General features: G+C 40.9%; 1 protein-coding gene across 17 annotated transcripts in view; it reads right to left on the bottom strand.

The window, feature by feature from the left end:
• Positions 1-18,983, bottom strand: part of huwe1 (HECT, UBA and WWE domain containing E3 ubiquitin protein ligase 1) — a 42,705-nt gene extending 23,722 nt beyond the window's left edge. For 8 of the 17 annotated variants that reach the window (XM_069688797.1, XM_069688810.1, XM_069688806.1 and 5 more), the window contains exons 1-32: positions 18,911-18,983; positions 17,230-17,299; positions 13,757-13,806; positions 13,482-13,551; positions 12,269-12,367; positions 10,916-11,122; positions 10,641-10,793; positions 10,483-10,545; positions 10,250-10,327; positions 10,076-10,126; positions 9,819-9,987; positions 9,637-9,737; positions 9,261-9,411; positions 9,023-9,150; positions 8,792-8,932; positions 8,583-8,688; positions 5,981-6,088; positions 5,778-5,879; positions 5,531-5,611; positions 5,244-5,350; positions 4,671-4,848; positions 4,491-4,582; positions 4,189-4,409; positions 3,991-4,048; positions 3,697-3,873; positions 3,326-3,571; positions 2,782-2,915; positions 2,586-2,698; positions 2,316-2,498; positions 1,987-2,203; positions 1,782-1,904; positions 645-882 (exon numbers count right to left, since the gene is read on the bottom strand). In XM_069688797.1, the coding sequence (XP_069544898.1) occupies positions 645-882; positions 1,782-1,904; positions 1,987-2,203; positions 2,316-2,498; positions 2,586-2,698; positions 2,782-2,915; positions 3,326-3,571; positions 3,697-3,873; positions 3,991-4,048; positions 4,189-4,409; positions 4,491-4,582; positions 4,671-4,848; positions 5,244-5,350; positions 5,531-5,611; positions 5,778-5,879; positions 5,981-6,088; positions 8,583-8,688; positions 8,792-8,932; positions 9,023-9,150; positions 9,261-9,411; positions 9,637-9,737; positions 9,819-9,987; positions 10,076-10,126; positions 10,250-10,327; positions 10,483-10,545; positions 10,641-10,793; positions 10,916-11,122; positions 12,269-12,367; positions 13,482-13,526 (3,870 nt within the window). In that variant the 5' untranslated portion in view covers positions 13,527-13,551; positions 13,757-13,806; positions 17,230-17,299; positions 18,911-18,983. Of the gene's footprint in view, positions 1-644; positions 883-1,781; positions 1,905-1,986; positions 2,204-2,315; positions 2,499-2,585; positions 2,699-2,781; positions 2,916-3,325; positions 3,572-3,696; positions 3,874-3,990; positions 4,049-4,188; positions 4,410-4,490; positions 4,583-4,670; positions 4,849-5,243; positions 5,351-5,530; positions 5,612-5,777; positions 5,880-5,980; positions 6,089-8,582; positions 8,689-8,791; positions 8,933-9,022; positions 9,151-9,260; positions 9,412-9,636; positions 9,738-9,818; positions 9,988-10,075; positions 10,127-10,249; positions 10,328-10,482; positions 10,546-10,640; positions 10,794-10,915; positions 11,123-12,268; positions 12,368-13,481; positions 13,552-13,756; positions 13,807-15,100; positions 15,194-17,229; positions 17,300-18,506; positions 18,597-18,910 lie in introns of those variants that run through there. The other 9 variants (XM_069688823.1, XM_069688820.1, XM_069688819.1 and 6 more) reach the window with 6 other exon arrangements.
• Positions 18,984-20,530: the final 1,547 nt, after the last annotated feature.

A 20,530-nucleotide genomic window follows, 5' to 3' on the forward strand; every position in this document is an offset into this window, starting at 1 on the left:
CACCACTAACTGGAGCCATTTGCCGTTTAATGAGATGGAGTCATGGGTGTTTTTGCTCAGCTAACCGAGGCAGTCCTATCGATGAACACAGCATCATTAGGTTGAGAAAATCTTTTGACCTACTCTCTGGAGGCATTCCGGTTTAGCTAGCGATGCAAAGCTAATGCTAATGCAAACCTAGCATCTTCAATAAGTGTCAGACAGCAGAGTGGATTGCTGAAGTTCTAATGTTCAGGACAAGCAAGAGTGTAATTACACATCCACACATATCTAAGTGATTAACTGTCATCTGCCCTCTCCTGCTTTGAGTGTGAATACATTATATCTGTAATTATTAAAAGAATTCCTGGACTGATACAGTTGGTGCGAGAGTATTTGTGTATCCTGGGATGTGTTCGAGAGCCCTGCAATTTTAAAATGTCATCATTTTGTGTAACTTGGTGTTTGCTGTCAGTTCTTTAAATTCCTAACACATTTTGATATGGCAGAAAACTTAGTGTCAGTGGTTATACAATTTTTTTTAAACTGTACATACTAGTCCACTGTATTTCATTCATTTTGAATGATTAATGGACTATTGATTGTTAATGTGTCTTCATATCACTCATGGAAAACTGCTATTTGCATCTCTAGTGAGTACTGACCTTCTGGGTGACTATGAGGAACCGAAGCGCACTGAACTGGGGCATGGTTGGTGTGACCCCAGGCATTTTAGCCGGCAAAGAGTGGGGTGAGTCCAGCACAGTGCTTGGATTAACCATCTTCTCCACCAGCATTAACCAGGCATCCAGGAACTCTCCTGTCCCATCTGGTAGATCAGTATGCTCCAGGCCTTCAGACACCGGCACCTTCCCACCCATCGACAGGGCCCAGTTAAATGTCCTAAACAAAAGAATCACAACCAATAAAATTCCTGTCAAAACATAGAAATTACATTATTATTCTTAGTGCTCGGCAACAAAATGATGTCGATAGCAATTTTTTTTAATCCCTTATTAAAGATTGTTATTGAAGATGAACTGATGAGTAATAATAAATGCATAATAAATAGGAAATCATCAGCTATCCAAGACAACCTGTGCCCACGACAACAGGAAACACAACAAACCTTTTGCGACTTTTCAAAATGTAGCATTGGATTACCATCCAACCAGGGCTACAGGGAGCTAAAGTCTGCCTTCCCAAACTGCTAGCATGAGCACCCAAGTTCACTAGCCAGCTTCTAATGTTCGTGTCTGTCTTTTCAGTCATTACGGAGTATTTTCTGTGACTGGAACAGGTTTCAAATTTACATTTTGTAATTTATTTATTTTTCATTCTTATCAAGTAAATGAAAGCCAGTACTCGTGAAAATGTCCCAACATGATGTTCTTTTATTGAATTTAAAAAGAACTTGTATTGCTTAGTTGACAGTTGTGCATTAATACCCAATGTTATTTGAGTCCAAAATAAATGAAACAAACTTTTACTTGATCTACGCAATCAAAGATGATGTTATTTTGCAAGCAAACAAGTTATGTTTATACTCACCGTTACTCAGCAAATAACATTGTGTGTACATTTGACGTCTAAAAAAAACATACTGAAAGCATGTCCTGCCTCATTAATGGCATTAAATGTATTAGGTGATAATCATCAATTGATCAATTATTTATTGATTAACATGAAAAACTACGTTGTCAATATTTTTGGCCGTTTTGTCTGTCCCCGATATGACCAAGCAAACCTTTAAGATTAAATAACTCTTGTGGATCTTATGTCACAGAATATGTAGGACTTACTCAAATAAGGCATCATGTCCCCCAGAGCAAAAGAACTTCTGCAGCATGAGGTGGTAGGGGTACTTTCTTTCATCAAACAGCATGGGAGATGTGAAGCCCACTGAGCAGATGAAGAAAGTCAGCCTGCCAGGAAAAAAGGTCAAAGTCAATCCGTGTGCCTATTACATATTAACAAGTGGCAGTGGTAGCAGTAGTCTGTTCTTACCTAAAGCGAGGGGTAGGTGTGTAGGGTGGGGGCTGCCAACTTAGACCCTTGGTGAGAAGCTTGGTGAGGGCAGAAGCAGTGGCCCGGGCTGCAGGCGTGGGGGTAGTGCCTGTGCTTGTGGCATGGTGGGAGCGGCGTTGGCGGACTGGAGAGCCCACGCACAGCTTCACTAACAGGCCAAAGAGCTCAGCCAGAGCCCTACCTAATCGAGATGAAGCTGAAGAGAAAAGGAGGTGTTAAAAAGGTTTTAACCCATTTTGTTTTCAAAAAAGTGTCTGTTAACATTTTAACAGAAAAACCTGATGTTCGTGTCATAGAAATGATCTCACCAGATAGTAGGGGTTTAATTTGTTTGATGCGGGTGGCCATTGCTGGGGTAAGTTTGGACTTGGCCTTAGGATCTGTTGCAGAGGGTTCGTCCGTCTCCATGGGAGCCAAGGTGTCCCCATCTAGACCCATGCCTTCCAACAGACCACCAGCCGATGACTCCACAGACACTGCCTCAGACTCTGCTGGATACAGGTAAACAAGCCTGAATGTTGGAGAGTGTTCCAGGGACATGGGAGCTTTAAGTGAACAAAGTTGAAAGGTTATATTACCAGTTCTCCTTGAGCCAGAGGCTGCGGTTGCTGCAGTATTGCCAGATGGCTTCTCCTCTTTGGGCACCAGTTTCTGCATGTCAGCCTGGCCAAACTCACATCCTTGAGGCAGGCTGTTGGGCATGGCCGAGAGTTGTTAAAGAGGGATACAGTTGAGTGCAGAGTTAAAATAAAGGGAATTAAGGATGAGACTTACCTGTTAGGGGTGCAAAGGGACAGCAGCACGGTGCTCTCCCATACCAGAGAGCAATAGAGCTGACTGAGCTTGTTGAGAACACTCAGGCCCAGCTGGGAGCCCCACTGGTTGACAGAGATAGCCCTGATCTCACTCTGTTTAGAAAGTGAACAGAAACATTAAGAGCTGCTGATCGTTTTTGAAAAACTCTGTAAACCCCCATATGTAAACGTACATAAACATACAGATACAAATATTGGCAATTCTCTAGCCTTGTAAACAGCTTTTCTTAATTCATTATCTTTGCAGTGATATGAAGTGAATTATATAATAATTAGTTCATAATATTATATTGAAACAAAAAAAGCAGAACTCAACCAAACTAGGACAGTGCTGCACCAAGGCAATGCACATCTTGGCATATTACTGATGTAGCCAATTGTTTCGAGACATTACACAATAATATGTACAGAGATCGACTTCTCCGAAATAAATAATTTGAGGTTATTAAAATAGAGTCAAAGCATGATAGTTTTGTTTATCAAGAAAATGCATCCATATTTACCTGTCCCACTCTGCAGGTATGGACAAACATGAGGATGTAGGCATGTGCTGCAGTAAGAGCATGTAGCAGTGGTGTAGCACGGGCGGACAACGTGGCGTCGGTGACGTGGCCCGCATTAGCCAGTTCTCTGAGAAGCACAGACCCACCAGGAACCTCAATTGGTCGATGAAGTGGCTCCAGAGAGGTCAGAATACTGTCCAGTTGGCACAGGCCCTCCTGGAGTACCTTAGGTTCATGTGAAAGAGTCTATGGGGAAACATTCTTTTAGATAAATAGGCAGTTCAACATCATAGTCACATTGATGTGTACCATTCCCAAAAAATAAATCGCAAGGAAGAATTTCTAACAGCGATCTTTGTGATTGTGCTCACCAGTATAGACTTGCAGACACCAGCCACAGCTTGGCAGGCAGCTGAGGTGGGGAAGTCTATGGGCAAGTTGGGCAAGCCCAGAATAGAGACCAGAGGTAGCAGTCCCTTCTGGTTGACAAACTCCTGACAGTGGTCGTCTGTGGTGTTGTTGCTCAGTATGGATTCAACAAACTTCATCTGGAAAACGGGCATTGCAAATTAATAACAGAGAAGAGGTGAACGTGGCTTTTTAGCTTGAAATATTTCACAACATAACCAAATTAGTAGGGACACTGTCAAAGAATCAACACTTACCACGTTCAGAATGTAATCCATTAGAGGAATGGGTATCCGTTCTTCAGTGCCTACCACCCTGCAAGAATCCACAAATCATGAGAATGTCAACTACCAACTAAAACATTTAAAATTTTGTCAATTGACTTAAAAAAGAAAAATTAAAGTCTATAAAGAGTTGTTGTTCTGTTCTATTGTGTTATGAACTCAGCGTCATACAGTTCAAGTGGCACTGACTGTCTGTTGCTCTCTGGTTCCCCCTGCTGCTGGCTGAATGTGTGGAGGGCCTCCTCTTCCTCTTCATCCTCACTTGAAGCTTCTTCAGCAGCGTGGCTGGAGCGTGCTGGTGGTACCGCTACAGTGCTATCAGCTTTCTGGATAGATGGTTTCTGACAGATGTATTCAGGAGCGCGACCCAAGTTGCAGATCTCCTCCAGCAACTGTAAAAACACTTTAGCCTTAATTATTCTTCCAAATATTTTGGGTGACACTTGAAAGAAAGCTTGGAAATAAAATTCTACCTTAATAATGGCAGTAGTAGCATCTGTCTTCAAAGTGGGCTGGTGCCTCATGAGCTCGTCCACAGCACTGCCCAAGTTGGATGCAGTGTCACCTGAAGTCAAACACAAGAGCATGTCATCCATACAAGTATTTCTCAGAGGGGAACATCTGAATGACACAGCACAAAAACACCAACTCACCCAAAGGGTCTGAGCTACGGCGCCGTCGCATAGCAGGCAGATAGTCCGGGGACAAAAGCACTTTGAAGAGGCGCTCAAAGGGCTGGCACTGAACGAACGAGTGCAGGCCTCTCGCATTCAGGCAGAGGGCACTGAACACATTGGGTAGAGAACCCAACACCTCACGGGTAGCAGGAACCTGGAAAAGGGAGTAACAATTATCCTTTCTTGGATCAAAGACCCATTATCCACCTGTTGTTGTTTTTTAACACAATGCTCATCAACACTAGAATCCGTCAAGTTGTTTACACAGGATGCCGGAACCTCAGCTAGATCAGCCATTCGACCACAACTCGGTGGTTGGTCATTTAAACGCATGCTCCTGTTTTCAAAATATATTTTAATTTAACTGGAGGGGACTAGATTATTTAGTGTGATCAATTTGAAGAATACATGGTCTGAATCCTGCCCTATGGATGCAGGGCAGCACTAAGGTCATCTAATGACTGTACAGAGAGACATCTGGAACACTAACAATGTCTGTATTTGGGCTGAGACAATAAAAGAAAATGAGACTGATATTATTGAACTCACGTCTTTGATGAGAAGGGCATGCAGCATGACATCAGTGAGACCATTATCCTGCAGGGAAGAGAGCAGGGATGGCTCCTGGAACACAAACACCGTCACCACCTCTGTCGCTGCAACCCCAAAAGACAAAACGAGACGAGAGCAGAGGGGAGGGGAAAAAAAAGAAATCAGAGTCCAAAGCACTGATCAAATTATTACAAAACAACATTAATGTTGAAATTAAAATCTCAAATGAGAGCACTTAGCACTGTAATGCGAGAGACTTTTCTGAAGCATTGCTGTGAACTCACCTAAGAGGAACAGTGAAGGGCCGTAATATTCTGCATTACTGATTATGTGCTTGAGTGAGGTAGGCAAGGACCCATCCATTACTAGAGAAAAAAAAAAGAAAAAAGAATGCACAATACACACGTTAACAACAGATAGGGGAAGTTGAGGGAAGAATTTTCTGAATCTGTTCAACATAAACAAGATCAGTAAAAGGCCTTGGATATTGAGTTCATCTAAATAACAAGCGACATTATGCCAATGACTCACCGTGGCGGATGCCATCAGAGAAGGCAGGGTCCTGGATGGCTTTCTTCAAGAAATTTAGCATTGACTTTAACAGAGCTGCCCGCTGGGGGATACACTGCATACCTGGAGAGACGGGGTGTCATAGTGATGTCAGAGTACAGAGTAGGTGATTTTTTTTAGTTTTGGTTTTAGTGAGAGTGTGTGTGCGTTGTAAGTGCGTGTACCTGCACGAGGTGTGTTAGCAGTGCTGCTCTGTGCTCGGTGGTCTCCCTCTGGTCTGGAACCAGAAGATGTTGATGGTCCAGGGCTGCTTTCCATTGCAACTTCTGACACTGAGAATCAAAAATGTTGGTCAAATCAACACAACAGCCAGTGGAGTCTTTATAACTCAGCAACAAAGACGAATAGCCTAAAACGCAAAGGTAAAATTCCCCACATTTTATTTGATCACTCAGTATTGGTAAAGCTGAGGCAATTAATTCCTCAGTGTTGCTCTATACTATATGAGAAAATTATAGTTGAGTTTTTCAGATATCAGCACTGCCTACATGTGCCACGATACCTTGCATGCAAACTTTCACAAATACAGTGGTGTGAAAAAGCATTTGTCCCTTTCCTGATTTCGTATTTTTTTTTGCATGTTTGTCACACTTAAATGTTTCAGATCATCAAACAAATTTAAATATTAGTCAAAGATAACACAAGTAAACACAAAATGCAGTTTTTAAACAAAGGTTTTTATTATTAAGGGAGAAAAACAATCCAAACCCACATGGCCCTGTGTGAAAAAGTGTTTGCCCCCTAAACCCAATAACTGGTTGGGCCACCCTTAGCAGCAACAACTGCAATCAAGTGTTTGCAATAACTTGCAATGAGTCTTTTACAGCGCTGTGGAGGAATTTTGGCCGACTCATCTTTGCAGAGTTGTTGTAATTCAGCCACATTGGAGGGTTTTCCAGCAACAACCGCCTTTTTAAGGTCATGCCACAGCATCTCAATAGGATTCAGGTCAGGACTTTGACGAGGCCACTCCAAAGTCTTCCTTTTGTTTTTCTTCAGCCATTCAGAGGTGGACTTGCTGGTGTGTTTTGGATCATTGTCCTGCTGCAGAACCCAAGTTGGCTTCAGCTTGAGGTCACGAACAGACGGCCGGACATTCTCCTTCAGGATTTTTTTTTGGTAGACAGTAGAATTCATGGTTCCATTTATCACAGCAAGTCTTCCAGGTCCTGAAGCAGCAAAACAGTCCCAGACCATCACACTACCACCACCATATTTTACTGTTGGTATGATGTTCTTTTTCTGAAATACGGTGTTACTTTTACGCCAGATGTAATGGGACACACACCTTCCAAAAAGTTCAACTTTTGTCTCGTCAGTCCACAGAGGATTTTCCCAAAAGTCTTGGGGATCATCAAGATGTTTGCTGGCAAAAATGAGACGAGCCTTAATGTTCTTTTTGCTCAGCGGTGGTTTTGGTCTTGGAACTCTGCCATCCAGGCCATTTTTGCCCAGTCTCTTTCTTATGGTGGAGTCATGAACACTGACCTTAACTGAGGCAAGTGAGGTCTGCAGTTCTTTGGATGTTGTTGTGGGGTCTTTTGTGACCTCTCGGATGAGTCGTCGCTGCGCTCTTGAGGTAATTTTGGTTGGCCGGCCACTCCTGGGAAGGTTCACCACTGTTCCATGTTTTCTCCATTTGTGGATAATGGCCCTCACTGTGGTTCGCTGGAGTCCCAAAGCTTTAGAAATGGCTTTAGAACCTTTTCTAGACTGACAGATCTCAATTACTTTCTTTCTCATTTGTTCCTGAATTTCTTTGGATCTCGGCATGATGTCTATCTTTTGAGGATCTTTTGGTCGACTTCACTTTGTCAGGCAGGTCCTATTTAAGTGATTTATGGATTGAGAACAGGTGTGGCAGTAATCAGGCCTGGGTGTGGCTAGAGAAATTGAACTCAGGTGTGGTAAACCAGTGAAGTTGTTTTAACAGGAGAGGGAAAACACTTTTTCACACAGGGTCATGTGGGTTTGGATTTTTTTTTTCTCCCTTAATAATAAAAACCTTCATTTAAAAACTGCATTTTGTGTTTATTTGTGTTATCTTTGACTAATATTTAAATTTGTTTGATGATCTGAAACATTTAAGTGTGACAGACATGCAAAAAAAAAAAGAAATCAGGAAGGGAGCAAACACTTTTTCACACCACTGTAGTAACACACAGATGGGCTTTCTCTGTTGGCATCAGCAATAGCATCGTATAAAACTACCCGCGTTGACATTCATTGCAGCAGAATGATTGTGTTGGCATCGGTGGGCAATTTGAGCAAAAGGCATCAATATTCCCTGTTTGCTCTCGGTAGCTCAGTTTCTGGATGGAACCCACTGACCATAACAGTTGCACAGTATAAAGTGGTTATCCGAGTTAGTGCGCCTTTAATTCAGCTCGTCTCAATCTGGCTTTTCTCCTCTGACATCTCTCATTAACAAGCAGTTTCCATCTGCAGAACTGATGGTTGTTTTGTGTTTTACACGCCATTCTGACTAAAGTCTAGAGACGGTTGTGCATGAAAATCTCAGGAGTACAGCAGTTTCATAAACATTCAAAACAGCTTGCATGGCACAAATTATGCCACGGTAAAAGTCAGTGAGATCAGTCTTTTCCACTTTTCTGAAGAAAATGTATCTGCATGGTTTTCTGCACTGCATTGCTACATGGTTAGCTGCTTGGAATATTGCATGATTAAGCTGGTATGAAAGTGTTCCTAATAAAGTGCTTGGTATATACATTTTTGAAGATGAGAATATTCCATGTTTTAACTTACTTTCCATGTCTGTGTCCATGTCCTCAGACTCCACATTTGCACTAGGCCTCTGGATCTTTGGCTTGATGACAAAAGGGCACTCTTTCCTCGACAGGTCCACCTCATGCTATAGAAAGTGATTGAGAGACGAATGAGTTAATGCAGAAGCTTCAGTGACTATAGCTGCAAACTGCTGTGTCAGGAATTGAGAAATGGAGTGCATAACCAACCTCTAGCCTGCAGATGAAAATGGAAAGGCCGCTGTGAGACTGAAAGGCAGCCATGTCAAGGTTGGTAATGAGGTCCACAACTCGCACTGCTCGTGTCACAAAGGTGATCTGGTCCTGCTCATCACCCAAGAACTTGATCACCTTCAAAAGTAGAATTAGATATAAATGAATACTTTTCTTAAAATGAAAACTATGATTGATAAAGACATATTGGTAAGGGTCCAGATGTACCTTCAGGAGGGCTTCCATCATGCCACAGGAGACAAGGGCTTCCCCTCCAGCGTCATAGCTAGCCAAGTGATAGAGGAATGAGAAGAGTGCAGTGGCAAACTGATGTGGGTAAGGTTCCATCAGAGGATCTAGGAAATAAAAATGAAAAGTTAACAAAGAAGCTTTCAAACTGTCATTGTCCCATTTTCCTGCACATCACTCACTACACTTTTACACTAAGTTTTGACCACATTCTCACCGATCATTGCTTGTATACAGTTGCGCACCAACACAGGCAAGAAGCCGTGGTAGGAGGCAGTGCCAGTGCAGTCGATGATGTTGGAAAGCTTGGGCGTCCTCTCCAGGTGGACAATCGAAGTTAAAGTGCGCAAAGACGCTGCCTTGATATCCTGAAGAACAAAATCCAGTACAGAGTTTCAGAAAACAGACAATGAAAAGGGACTTGATTATACTGCTGCAATGAGACTGGACTGGAATGAGTACACATAATCTGAAAATAATCTTCATATAACGAAGCCCCAAACATATATCTATTCATATTTTACAAACACCAAATGATTGGTAGTATAATGGCATAGCCAAAAAAGCAGAAAAAAAACAAACCCCTTTCTTACCACAAGCTGTTTGTCTGTAATCTGTAAGACATCCACCAGCTCCTCTATCAAGCCATTATACAGAATACTGTTTGCTGACTCTTGGAGTGCATTTGAATACACTGCAAAGAAACAGAAAAAGTCAGCAGCTGAAACTTTGTGCAAAACTATGCCACGTTCTTAGGAAGAAGAGTTCCACCCACCCAATATAGAGATAGCATGCAGTCGGGCCTGCACAGCCTGCAACCTCTTCTTGTGATTTGAGAAACCATGGGCCAGTCGAATGTGTGTGAACAGTAGGGTTTGCTTGTCTTTAGGGATGTTGTACATCACTGTCAGAGATTCCATGATCTCAGATGGGCTCTCTGAAATCTAAGAGACACAGAACACCATGTGTGAGGTCAAGAACCCCAGTTATTATAACTAAGCTGTTAATGACACAATTCTAATCTCACTGTACCTTGTCAAGCTGCTCGATGTGAATATAGTGTAGTGTGTTACTACTTGTCTGCTGGGGAAATTAGATTTTGGAAAGAATCAGGAAGAAGCTGAGCCATCAACAAATTCCAAAAATGTCTTCTTTTTTTTTGTATTATTACATTATGATTGCATAAATTAATGTCGTGGCCTTTACCTTCCTCTCTACTTTGACTTCAGGGCCTGGTTCAGCGTAAAACTCAAAGTGCAGTGTGGTGGCACTGGGAGGATACTTCTGCTCAGCAACCAACAGGGGGCAGTACAGAAGATAGTTTATAAATAATGGTTAATTAATCTCATTTGACAGCCTTTATTCAAAAACATAAAACTTATAGTTCAATAGCAGTAGTCTGTTGACCGTTACTAAACATCACCCTGTAAAATTCTTACCGTCATAGGCAGATCCCTGCAGCACTCAGCCAGACCAAAACCGTTCTCCTTCCCACCCCAGCTCTGCAGAAGGGAACAAAGAGACTAAACAATACAGTTCTTTCTCTTGAAGGAGAGCTGGAATCATGGCGATGGGAAAACAATAGCATTCACGAGACCTCAGCCAGATGTTGCAGACGTGCCAGAAGAGGTGTCCTTTTGTCAGATCCCAATCTTGTGATGTAGTTGGAGCGCTTGCTGAACACATAAAGTAGATTCAGCACAGACAGGACCACCTGCATGTCACATGACGCTAGCAAGGTGGTTAAGTGCTGTAAATGGGGTGAGGGTGGGAGATAAAAGAGGGTTTAAGTTGTTTTACTTTCCTCCGTGACATTGCCACAAATCTAGAAAAGCAGAGTAGTGGTTGAGAGTGCAAAAGAGTCAAACCTACCTCTATGGAACTGTAGAGGTGCCGAGAGAAGCTATACTCAATGAGCAAGGCTGTGAAGTTGAGCACTGCCAAAAGCAGGGCTTTGAGCTGTCCGTTGTCTGGACGGTCGCAGACCAGCAGCCATGACATGGTCTCCACTGTCTGGCCTGCATCACACAGAATGCCATCAAAGCGGTCCAGCAGATCTACCCAATGGTAGAGCTCACACTGTTGAAGAAATACATTTACCATCACTGATCAATCAAAGGTTAAGTATCCAAGGCATTTACATTTTACTCAAAAACATGCGTGTAGTGCCTTCTGAAAAGAAGGATTTTAGAATGCGTTTGCCATGACAACAATACGTGGCATAAAAAGGCGACAGTTAAATGATTGTTCAGTTTTATAGATAGGAGACATGCATCAGCAGAAAACAAATAAGTCATATTCAGGGTAGTATCAACATTCGGTTTCCTCCTCTCTGTACTCACTGTATACCTTTTCTTGTCAGCTGCCCGTTTTATCCCTACTGGTGGAGCAGAGGCACTTTATGCCAATTCAAAAAGCTCACAAAAATATGGGAATAGTAAATGTTTATAGAACAATAAAGGCATCCTGTTGGAAAACAAGTCCAAGACTACATCTGCATTAATCCAGTTCATTTGAAAGAAAATCCACCTTTCAACCCTTTATGTAGTTTTTTCAGCTGCAAACACATCTTTTCCAAAACTGGGGATTTTGTGTTGCTTGCATCCTTTCCTGTAATCCTATTTTTAAATGTCAATTTAGCCAATCACACAGCACAGCTGTTGACATTAATCTATTTTTATTTGAATTTGTGGAACATTGCATTTTATTATATACTATATAATACTATATTAAAAGACACTTTGCAGCACAGTATATTGATAAAGACTACTAATTTACATGTAGTATTGATAAATTGCAATTAAATCACTATTTCAGAATCTGTATTTACATTGACTTTGTCAGGAGACCAACAATCCATATTTGGTGAGCTCGGCTACATCTGTCTCACTCCTTATCGGATGCTAGATGCCAACTAAAAAGAGTAAGAAATGTAGCTGTTTTTCTTAGTTTGAGTGTTTCACAGTGGGCATATGTTTTTATGAACACGATATGGAAATATTAGTGTACAAAAGTTGTTTTTATGAAATCACTTTTTAAAAATTCGACAGTTCAGTGTAGACGCAGCCCAGGAAATGTCAAATTCCTGCAATACACCTCTGATGTCCATGATATTACACAAGATCCTTCGCCAGCAGGAATTCTGTCATAAGTATGAGTATGAGTATACGTGGTAAAAAAGGATGAAAGAGGTGACTCTCCCTCAACGTGTTCTTTGGGACTTACCTTGCCAATATTCCAGGTCTTGATGTGCTGCAGTTCAACCAGTAGTTGCTCATCACTGCATGCCTTGAGCTTCTCTATAAGTATCCTGCAGTCAGCAGGCTGTCGGTTCAGAGGAATGAGAAAATGTTTGGTTGAACAGAATTAATGGACTTCCTTTGCATCTTTATAAAAAATAACAGTTTAGCACTTTGTAGTGACACTATGACATACCAACATCCTCAAATCTGCATTTTCTATGAAATCACAGTAGGGGGGTAAAGACAATGACCTGCAATACCTTCACCTTGCTTATGAGCCAGGCCAAATTATCACAATCTCTGCTGTAAAGTGAGATGTGTCACTGCACTAAAATGACAAAACACTGTTGACTATCCCACACGAAGCTCTGATGAAGCATAATGGTGTCTTAACAGCCTTATAGGTTTGTGATCTTCTCTCCATCAATATAATCTCACAGGTGTACTTGCATTTTTACTGCTATATAGAGTAAATCTGTCATGCCGCTGCTGCTCACCCCTGCTATTACTTTTATTGTGAATCACCAAAAGGGAGTACAGCCTAATCATTACCACCAAAGTTAGCGACTGGATGGCTTCTCCTTGTTTTTTGTGCCCTTCGAGTCAGCTAATTATTTTGTAAGGGAGAAGTGGTAAAAGAAGCAGCTATAGTCAACTAGTTATGCACCTTTAGGTGACAAGCAACCTCAGGCAATACATCAAAGTAAGCAACATCTTTTACTAAGCTGTCCCATTGTTTAAAATAATAGGGCTGCGTCCTGACTATAAGCTCCTACCACATTTGGTCATAGTAAACTGGATATCCTGGCTGTAGGAATATTAGGCACTAGTGGGTCTGTGCATTGGTGAGAATCTGTGGATACGACATGTGTTACATCACAGGGGTTACAATTCAATATACTACTAATACTGTAAGCAAGACAATACACTTAGATTCTAAAATCTAATTACAAATCTTTTATTTACTCTCTTATTATCCACTATTTCCTGTCTCAGAAGATAGATTACAGCACACGCATAAATCTGTCACAAATCGTTGCAAGTAAAAAAAAAAAAAAAAGTTTTTATAAACCAACACAATATCACAAAACCTAATATCATGACACATGACAGTGTATTAATATTTTCTTCCATACATAGGCACTAGTGAAGCTAGACACAAGGAAAACCACACATCAGGCATTATGCATACTCACAGCTTCCGTAGGAGTTTTCTTTAACTTGCTTCTGTCGACCTTCATTGTCGATAATCTCTATTTGCTGTTCCTATTGAAACATGATCATGTACATCAAGAAACAATGTGCTTCTGAATTTCAGTGTGCTTTGACGCAGAACCACTTAACCACTCAAATGTGCAAATAAACCAAATATTGCACTTAAACATCCAAATACTTTAAGCCAATGAGTCCTGCAGATATAGAATTAAGGATACTGGACTACTCCAAAGATTGAAGAATGAGATGTACTTACAGAATTTTTTTTGGCAAATCCCACTTAACAGCATGTTCCAGTCACGTTACCTGCAAAGACATAGAGCATAAATCAGACTAGGAAAGATGGTCCATAAAAGCCACAACACAAACTTATTCTTCCCCTTTTTCAGTGTACATGCAGTTATGAGATACAGATGGTGTACAAAAATGTTGCAGGTGAAGCCATATATGTTTTGGATGACACCCAGTTCATAACAGTCTAGCACAACGACATAAAAAACTGCACATGATGTACTTTAAGTACAGATAACAAAATACACACACACAGTTTACAATTTAAGATTTGTAAATAGCAATCAATGCAAATGCAAATGGATTTGATATCCGTATCTTCCCCAAGAAAAAAAAAAAAAAAAAGCAGTAGCTAATGCAAGACTTGGCACAACCAGTGGTTAGACGGTGATAACTAAATCACTACATTTGCTTCGGTTATCTTTAAGTCTCATCATCACAAAGCAGACCAAGGCAAAGCATTAGCTCGTGGCTAGCGAGCAACATACGACACAAAGTTAATTAAATTAGGTTAGGCCCCGTTTACTGGCCGTAAACATTGCTCTAACGTTTTAATAATCAAGTATAAAACAGTACATAACCTAACTATATGTTTGCCCGTCGTCAACTCAAGAGACTTGATGCTGGCAGGTTAAAGTTAAAGCTACACAGCTAAAAAAAAAAAAAAAAAAAAAAAAAAAAGCTAACGTCACCTTTGCTAACAGCATAACGTTATTTACCAAATGTTAACAAGTCACAAGTCACAAACTGGATTCCGGTTACGTGCCCAAAACGAAACCGGTTCGCCCGGTGACGGGCAAGAAACCAGCCTGACAAAACGAGATCCGATGGAAAGATCATCGCACCGACGAAATCGATCGGCATCGTTTGCTGCGGTTATGATGTTAACCCCTGACCAGCTAACAGCGAGCTACCGGTAACGTTAGCAAACGATCTCCCATTAAATACCAACTCGCCTAACCCCATAAAAGTCAACCAAGTCACAAACAAATCCTCCGTGTTACCGGGGACGAGCGTTTAAAATGTAATCAACCACACACACACACAAAAACGAGAAGTTCGGACCATTTGCGCCACAGCTGTCAAACCTGCTCCGGCGGATTCACCACCCTGTCCTGACCTGACTCTTTTGACTAATTTAGGTCGGGGCTGCACAGGCCGCAAAAGAAGCCCGCACTCCCTACTCCTTGCGCCGTCCCCCTCTCCCGAGGAAAAACGAAACCGTAAACAGCACCCGGTGCCCCGCGGCGGTGAGGTGAAGTGTGTTTGTGTGTGTGTGTGTGTGTGTGTGTGTGAGAGAGAGACATACCTGGGAAGGTTTAACGTTACTTTCACGCGGCTCGGAATCACCGCTTCAAACAGCTAAACAGCCGCGGCACGCGCTAGCTAGCACGCTTAGCAGCCGTTAGTTGAGCAGCGGGCAGAAACGCGTAATAACCCGCTGAATCATTCTCGTGCTGCTCTAACGTGACACTGCGAGTTTTTGTTGTTGTTGTTGTTTGTTTTTGCTTTTCTTTCTGGCAAACCGAGTACCGGCGGCCGAGTCCGAAATATATATTTAAAAAAAAAAAGAAAAAAGAAGAAGTGTGTTTCATCCGTCCGGTGTATTATTGTATCCGCGCCTGTTTCCATAGCACACAGGCACTAGCTGTTGGCACAGTCATTATGACTCCGGGTAGTGTGCACAAAAGTGAATAACGCGACGACTGGGAATGAGTAGCCACTGTTGTTTGTATCGATGCGGTGCGTACTAATACGGGGCAATGGCCCTCCGTGAAACTCATCACCCCTCGCGTTTTATACAGGTCCTTAACATTTAGGATCAGCAGAGGTCTAAAAAAAAAAAAAATGTGGCAACACCCACAGTAAACGATCAAAAGCACTGAAATAATAATAATGAGCCAGACTAAATAGTCCTTCACATTATTTTTCATTAAAAAAAAAACCTACCAGGGGTGGGCAGTAACAATATTTGTATGTATTTTAGCTGTGCGTCACACAGATATTCTACTGAATATGTAACAGTGGAACAAAAATTACTTTGTAGTGAAACACAGCTTTTAGACAGTTGCAGCCGTTTGATGAATAAAAAGTAAGCACCGCAATATAAGAGCATATTTACTGAACTGGAGAGCATGTTAAGGCTAAAACAGATAATAATTAAAAAAAAAAAAAAAGAAGCTCAGAGGCATTCAGCATCCTGGCTGTTATTCAAGCTGACTAAATGTCTCTGGTGATGAGCTGTTTCTATTCAGAAGTTATTTTATTTATTTATTTTTAGGTTAGCCACATTTACATTATATGTGCCAGGCCAACTTCACCTATCTCAATAAGTGAGCAGGTGCTTGATTGAAATCTTAAGCGCTAACACACCCAGAGACAAGAACTCACTGCAAGTGCCTGATTACCCCCAAACTACAGTGTGTACCAAACTTGGTAATTTTGGTGAGATTTGCTGAATTTTCTTGATTCAATGAAACTCAGAGGCAGAATAAAAAAATACAGGATGTTTCCCTTTGTCAAACATTTTGTGCACAGGGTTATCTGTCCGACAGCTCTCTTATAGCAGATCTCCTAACTTTAAACGACAGGTATTTCTTTGATCAATATTTAAGTTTTGCCATTTATTTAATTCCTGCATTCACTTGTATGAAAATTCAGATTCTTGTGTTCCCAAGACAAGTGGGAAGTCACTTCATGAAACTCTTAACAAAATCTCTGTATAATCATAACAAATGATATTCATGTTTTTGTATTTATATATTTTTTTAAAGATGCTGCAATATGAGCTGATATTTTACAGACAATGTGTTATATATTTGCAGATTATTATAAAACTGTATTTGGTCACAACTCTTTAACATAAGCAAATTGGATGGATAACTGCTAGAATGTTTAAGAAAAAAAAAGAGAAAATAGTATCATTGTAAGCTATCAAACAAAACCTTAAAAAAAAGATCATATTGGACCGCCTGTGAGGGTTTGCAACTTTTCCCAAAGTAATGTGTGGCAGCTATGAAAGGGAAGAAACCCAGTGCCGCTAAGTATTCCTTTACTGAGGTGAATCAACTTCAGCTGATAAATGGACATCACTGTAAATCTCACCAAAACCATCTGATTGGGTAGATAAACCACAGCAAAGAGAAGAATAAGGTGACACTGTTTGAGGTGAAACGTTCATGTTATTAAGAAATAAGAATAACTTAAGCTATTTGGAGTTGCTAAACAAGATATTTCCGATATACATCATTTCACCGCCAGAAATATATTCTTCTCCTCAGTATGGTTTATTAATTGTGGTTCATGATTTTAACTCGAAGGAGTGGTGAACTCCGGATCATAATAGCGGCATATAGCTGGCAAATAAGAGTATCCTTTATTAATGTGTATCACCAGAGCAGTTTGAGTCAATGTAGAAAATAGTTTAGCATTACCTACCAGAAACTGCTTTGGTTCAATAGCTCCAACATTCTCATCCCTGGTTCACGACGCAGTTTCTGTAAACAGTCTGAAAATATTGAACAGACAACAAACATTATGGATAGCAGAGCAAACATAAATCCAAGCAGCTAGTTTACTGGTACCACCCTCGCTGACAGAGTTACATTTATTATATTTAACAAAAGGTAAAGATCAGGCTAACTTATTATGGTGCAATTCATTCTTTTGTAAAAGGCAGGGACGAGTAACTCATCCCGACTAAACATTTTAAATAAGAACTTTAAGTGATTTGTCCACCACGAAGCTTTTGTTAGGTCAACTACCCCATCAAATTCAAAACGTGCTCCGGATGTCAAGACAATCCTTATTTAAATAGACGCTACTTAAATCCTTGTAATTAATATATCACAACATTTATGGGATTGCAAGTAACTTAAATCAAAAACATTTCCAGACATATGTCCACTTTTTTTGAGCTGTTTTTAAATGTGGCCCACTGTTGATGGCTGTTACTTTATTGTTCCGGCTTGAATTGATAAAAACCCCAGCCGTAGTTTTGTTACAGAATAACAAAGAATACATAAACAATAATAATAATAATAATAATAAAAATTTAAAAAAAAAGTAATCATCACTCTCGACTACAAGTCCACTTCCCCTGTTCGCCATCATGTCATCCCTGATTGACAGGATGACGAGGAGCCGACGGGATGCTGACAGATAACACAAAACACTTCGCTTAATTTAACATTATAATGCTTTTAAAGACTCGCAAACGCCAACTAATTGTAAAAAAAAAAAACAAATCCAAGATATGACGGAAAATATCACCGCTGCACGTCCACATGAGCTGTGACGGACTGAGACCATCACACATCCTCCACTAATGGCTGGAAGACGCCGCTCGGTTGGGAGTCGCGCCGCTACATTCCCATACTCGTGTATCACTCCCCAAGGTTAGGGGTTAGGGGGTTAGTTGCCCCAAAAAAACACACACAAAAAAAAAAAACCCGGTTTAATTAGCTCGTAATTATCTGCCAGTGTTGTCGAAGTTAAGACACCCCCCCCCCCCCCCTCTCTCTCTACGCAGTTGAGCGTGCGCGGCCGTGCTAACGTTAGCAAAGTTAGTAGCCGGTTGCGGTGACGTTAGCTTCGGGTGGCTAGCAGCTGGAGGCTAACGCGACTTTGAATTCAGTTTTTAACGGTTAAACGTTTGAAGCGGATCAGCGGAGCGGGAAGTCAACGTCCGAGACCGGACACGTTTCTACTCTCACCGCATACGAGATCTCCGGGGAGAGGAAGGAACCAGTCAACAAGGACAGGTCCTTGGTATAGAGATCCGCACACATACCCATACACAAGTGAACATGAGCGTGTGTGTGTGTGTGTGTTGGGGGAGGAGGGGGGTTTCGCGCGAGCTAACCTAGCTAGCATCGCGAGCTCCGCACAATGCTCCATCCGTGGGATCGTGGCTAAATTAAAAATGGCGGTTTTACACTGCAGAAGACCTGTACGTTACCCTTAAAAACACAAACGTGTTGCGGTCTCGGATCCCGCGACGAGGGGGGAGGGAGGGGGGGCGAGTCGTCGATAATAGTTTGTTAGGGAAGAGAAACCTCTGCCGCCGGTTCGCTTAAAAACCCCATGTCGATAGTGTGGAAGAAGTGTTTCTGCCTACCTCGAATGCGTGTTACATTCGCTTCTCCATCTTGCACTAGCGAGTCGTAGGGCAGTTCGGATCTCGCGAGAATACCTGCTCCCTTCGTTTACCCGGGGCACTCCCTTGTAATTGTTGCAACAAAAAAAAACACAAAAAAAAAGAAGAGCAATGTTAGTGTGTTTTCGTTTGGAAGAGGGCTATGTGAAGAAATATGTGGCAATAGAAATATAAATTGGATTATTTATGTTTATATATTTAGAGGGGACGGATTGTATCATGTATTTTTTTATTTATTTTAATTGCTCAACTGAGTCATTGCATTGAAAAACTGACTGGAGAGACAATAATTTCAAGCTGAATATAGTTTGAAAGTGAATGTAATATTATGAAATTGAATTAATTTGCTCTGAAACTGAATGAGTCACACGGACAGTTCAACTCTCTGTATAGGCCTGCTTCCACCTTCATTTCTCTCAATTCAAATTCACTTTGTAAAATTCCATTTGTTTGTTTCTCACATATTCCAGTATTTGAGCAATAGCATAGTTTGACCAAAAAAGGAACTTTGTGTAGCTCTAAAGGGAAACTTTTACTGCATATCCTAGGCTAGATCCTTTTGATCCACAGCCACACCACTATTGAGATCAAAAAGTTTCTGATGTTATGCCACTAATGGTTGAAGTGGTATATGTCAATCCCTTCAGTGGCCATTTTTTTGTGCTGCTGTTATTTGTATTACAGTATTACTTTTCACTGTTCACTGCAAAATGCTTAACTCTTTGGTGCTCAAAAACAAGTGTATCAAATAAAAATAATGATCATAATAACAATTAATTGTATATTCTTACCACGGTAAAGTTGTACGTTTATAATGATCACTGCAATAACCTTAAATATTCATCTTCAACCAATGTTCATTCACAATTGTTTGTGTTTTATGCCTCCGGAAGTGCATATGAGAACGTTAAGTAAGAATAGAGAGTATCCTCTTTTAAAAAAAATAATATTCCTTTAGTTAAACAATTTCTCATTTACATACAACATGGCTTTCACGTCTTTGTAATAGATCAAAAGGATCAGGTGCATGAATGCTAGAGGACAGATCATGACATAAAAATAATTAAGCATTTTGCATTGAACTGTGGGATCAGCACATGCCGCTGCACCACTAGTGGCGTGCCATCAGCCACTTTCGATGTCAGCGCTGATGCGGATCAGTGGTAGTGAAGGAAATGGTCAAAAACACAAACAGTAGGGCACACGGGAGAAGTTTTCCTTCAGGGCTACACTTGGTGGTGATTAGCTGAAGAATTCCTCAAAGACAGGATGTATGAGGCACAAACTGAAATTGAATTTTTGGAATTTCAATTGTGAGAACAGAATGTGGAAGAGCTGAATTTTCCATGAAGTTTCAAGTTTACTGAAATTCTGTTTAAAACTGATTAATCTAATTTCAGTTTTTTTCTCCTCAGATTAAGTTTCTTACTGCAATTTTTCAAGTTGGACAATTCACATTCAAATATAAATCAATCAAATTCAGTTTCTGGTGACACATATTTACACACTTCCTAATTGGTATTTACAGTCTCAACGTTGTAATTAAATGTGCACACGAAAGCACAGCAGAATTCTCCAGGC

The sequence above is a fragment of the Brachyistius frenatus genome, unplaced genomic scaffold (genome assembly GCF_029030835.1).
Source record: "Brachyistius frenatus isolate BFR_SWC_R1_liver_20210118 unplaced genomic scaffold, ASM2903083v1 Contig_6, whole genome shotgun sequence".
Taxonomy (NCBI): Eukaryota; Metazoa; Chordata; class Actinopteri; family Embiotocidae; genus Brachyistius; species Brachyistius frenatus.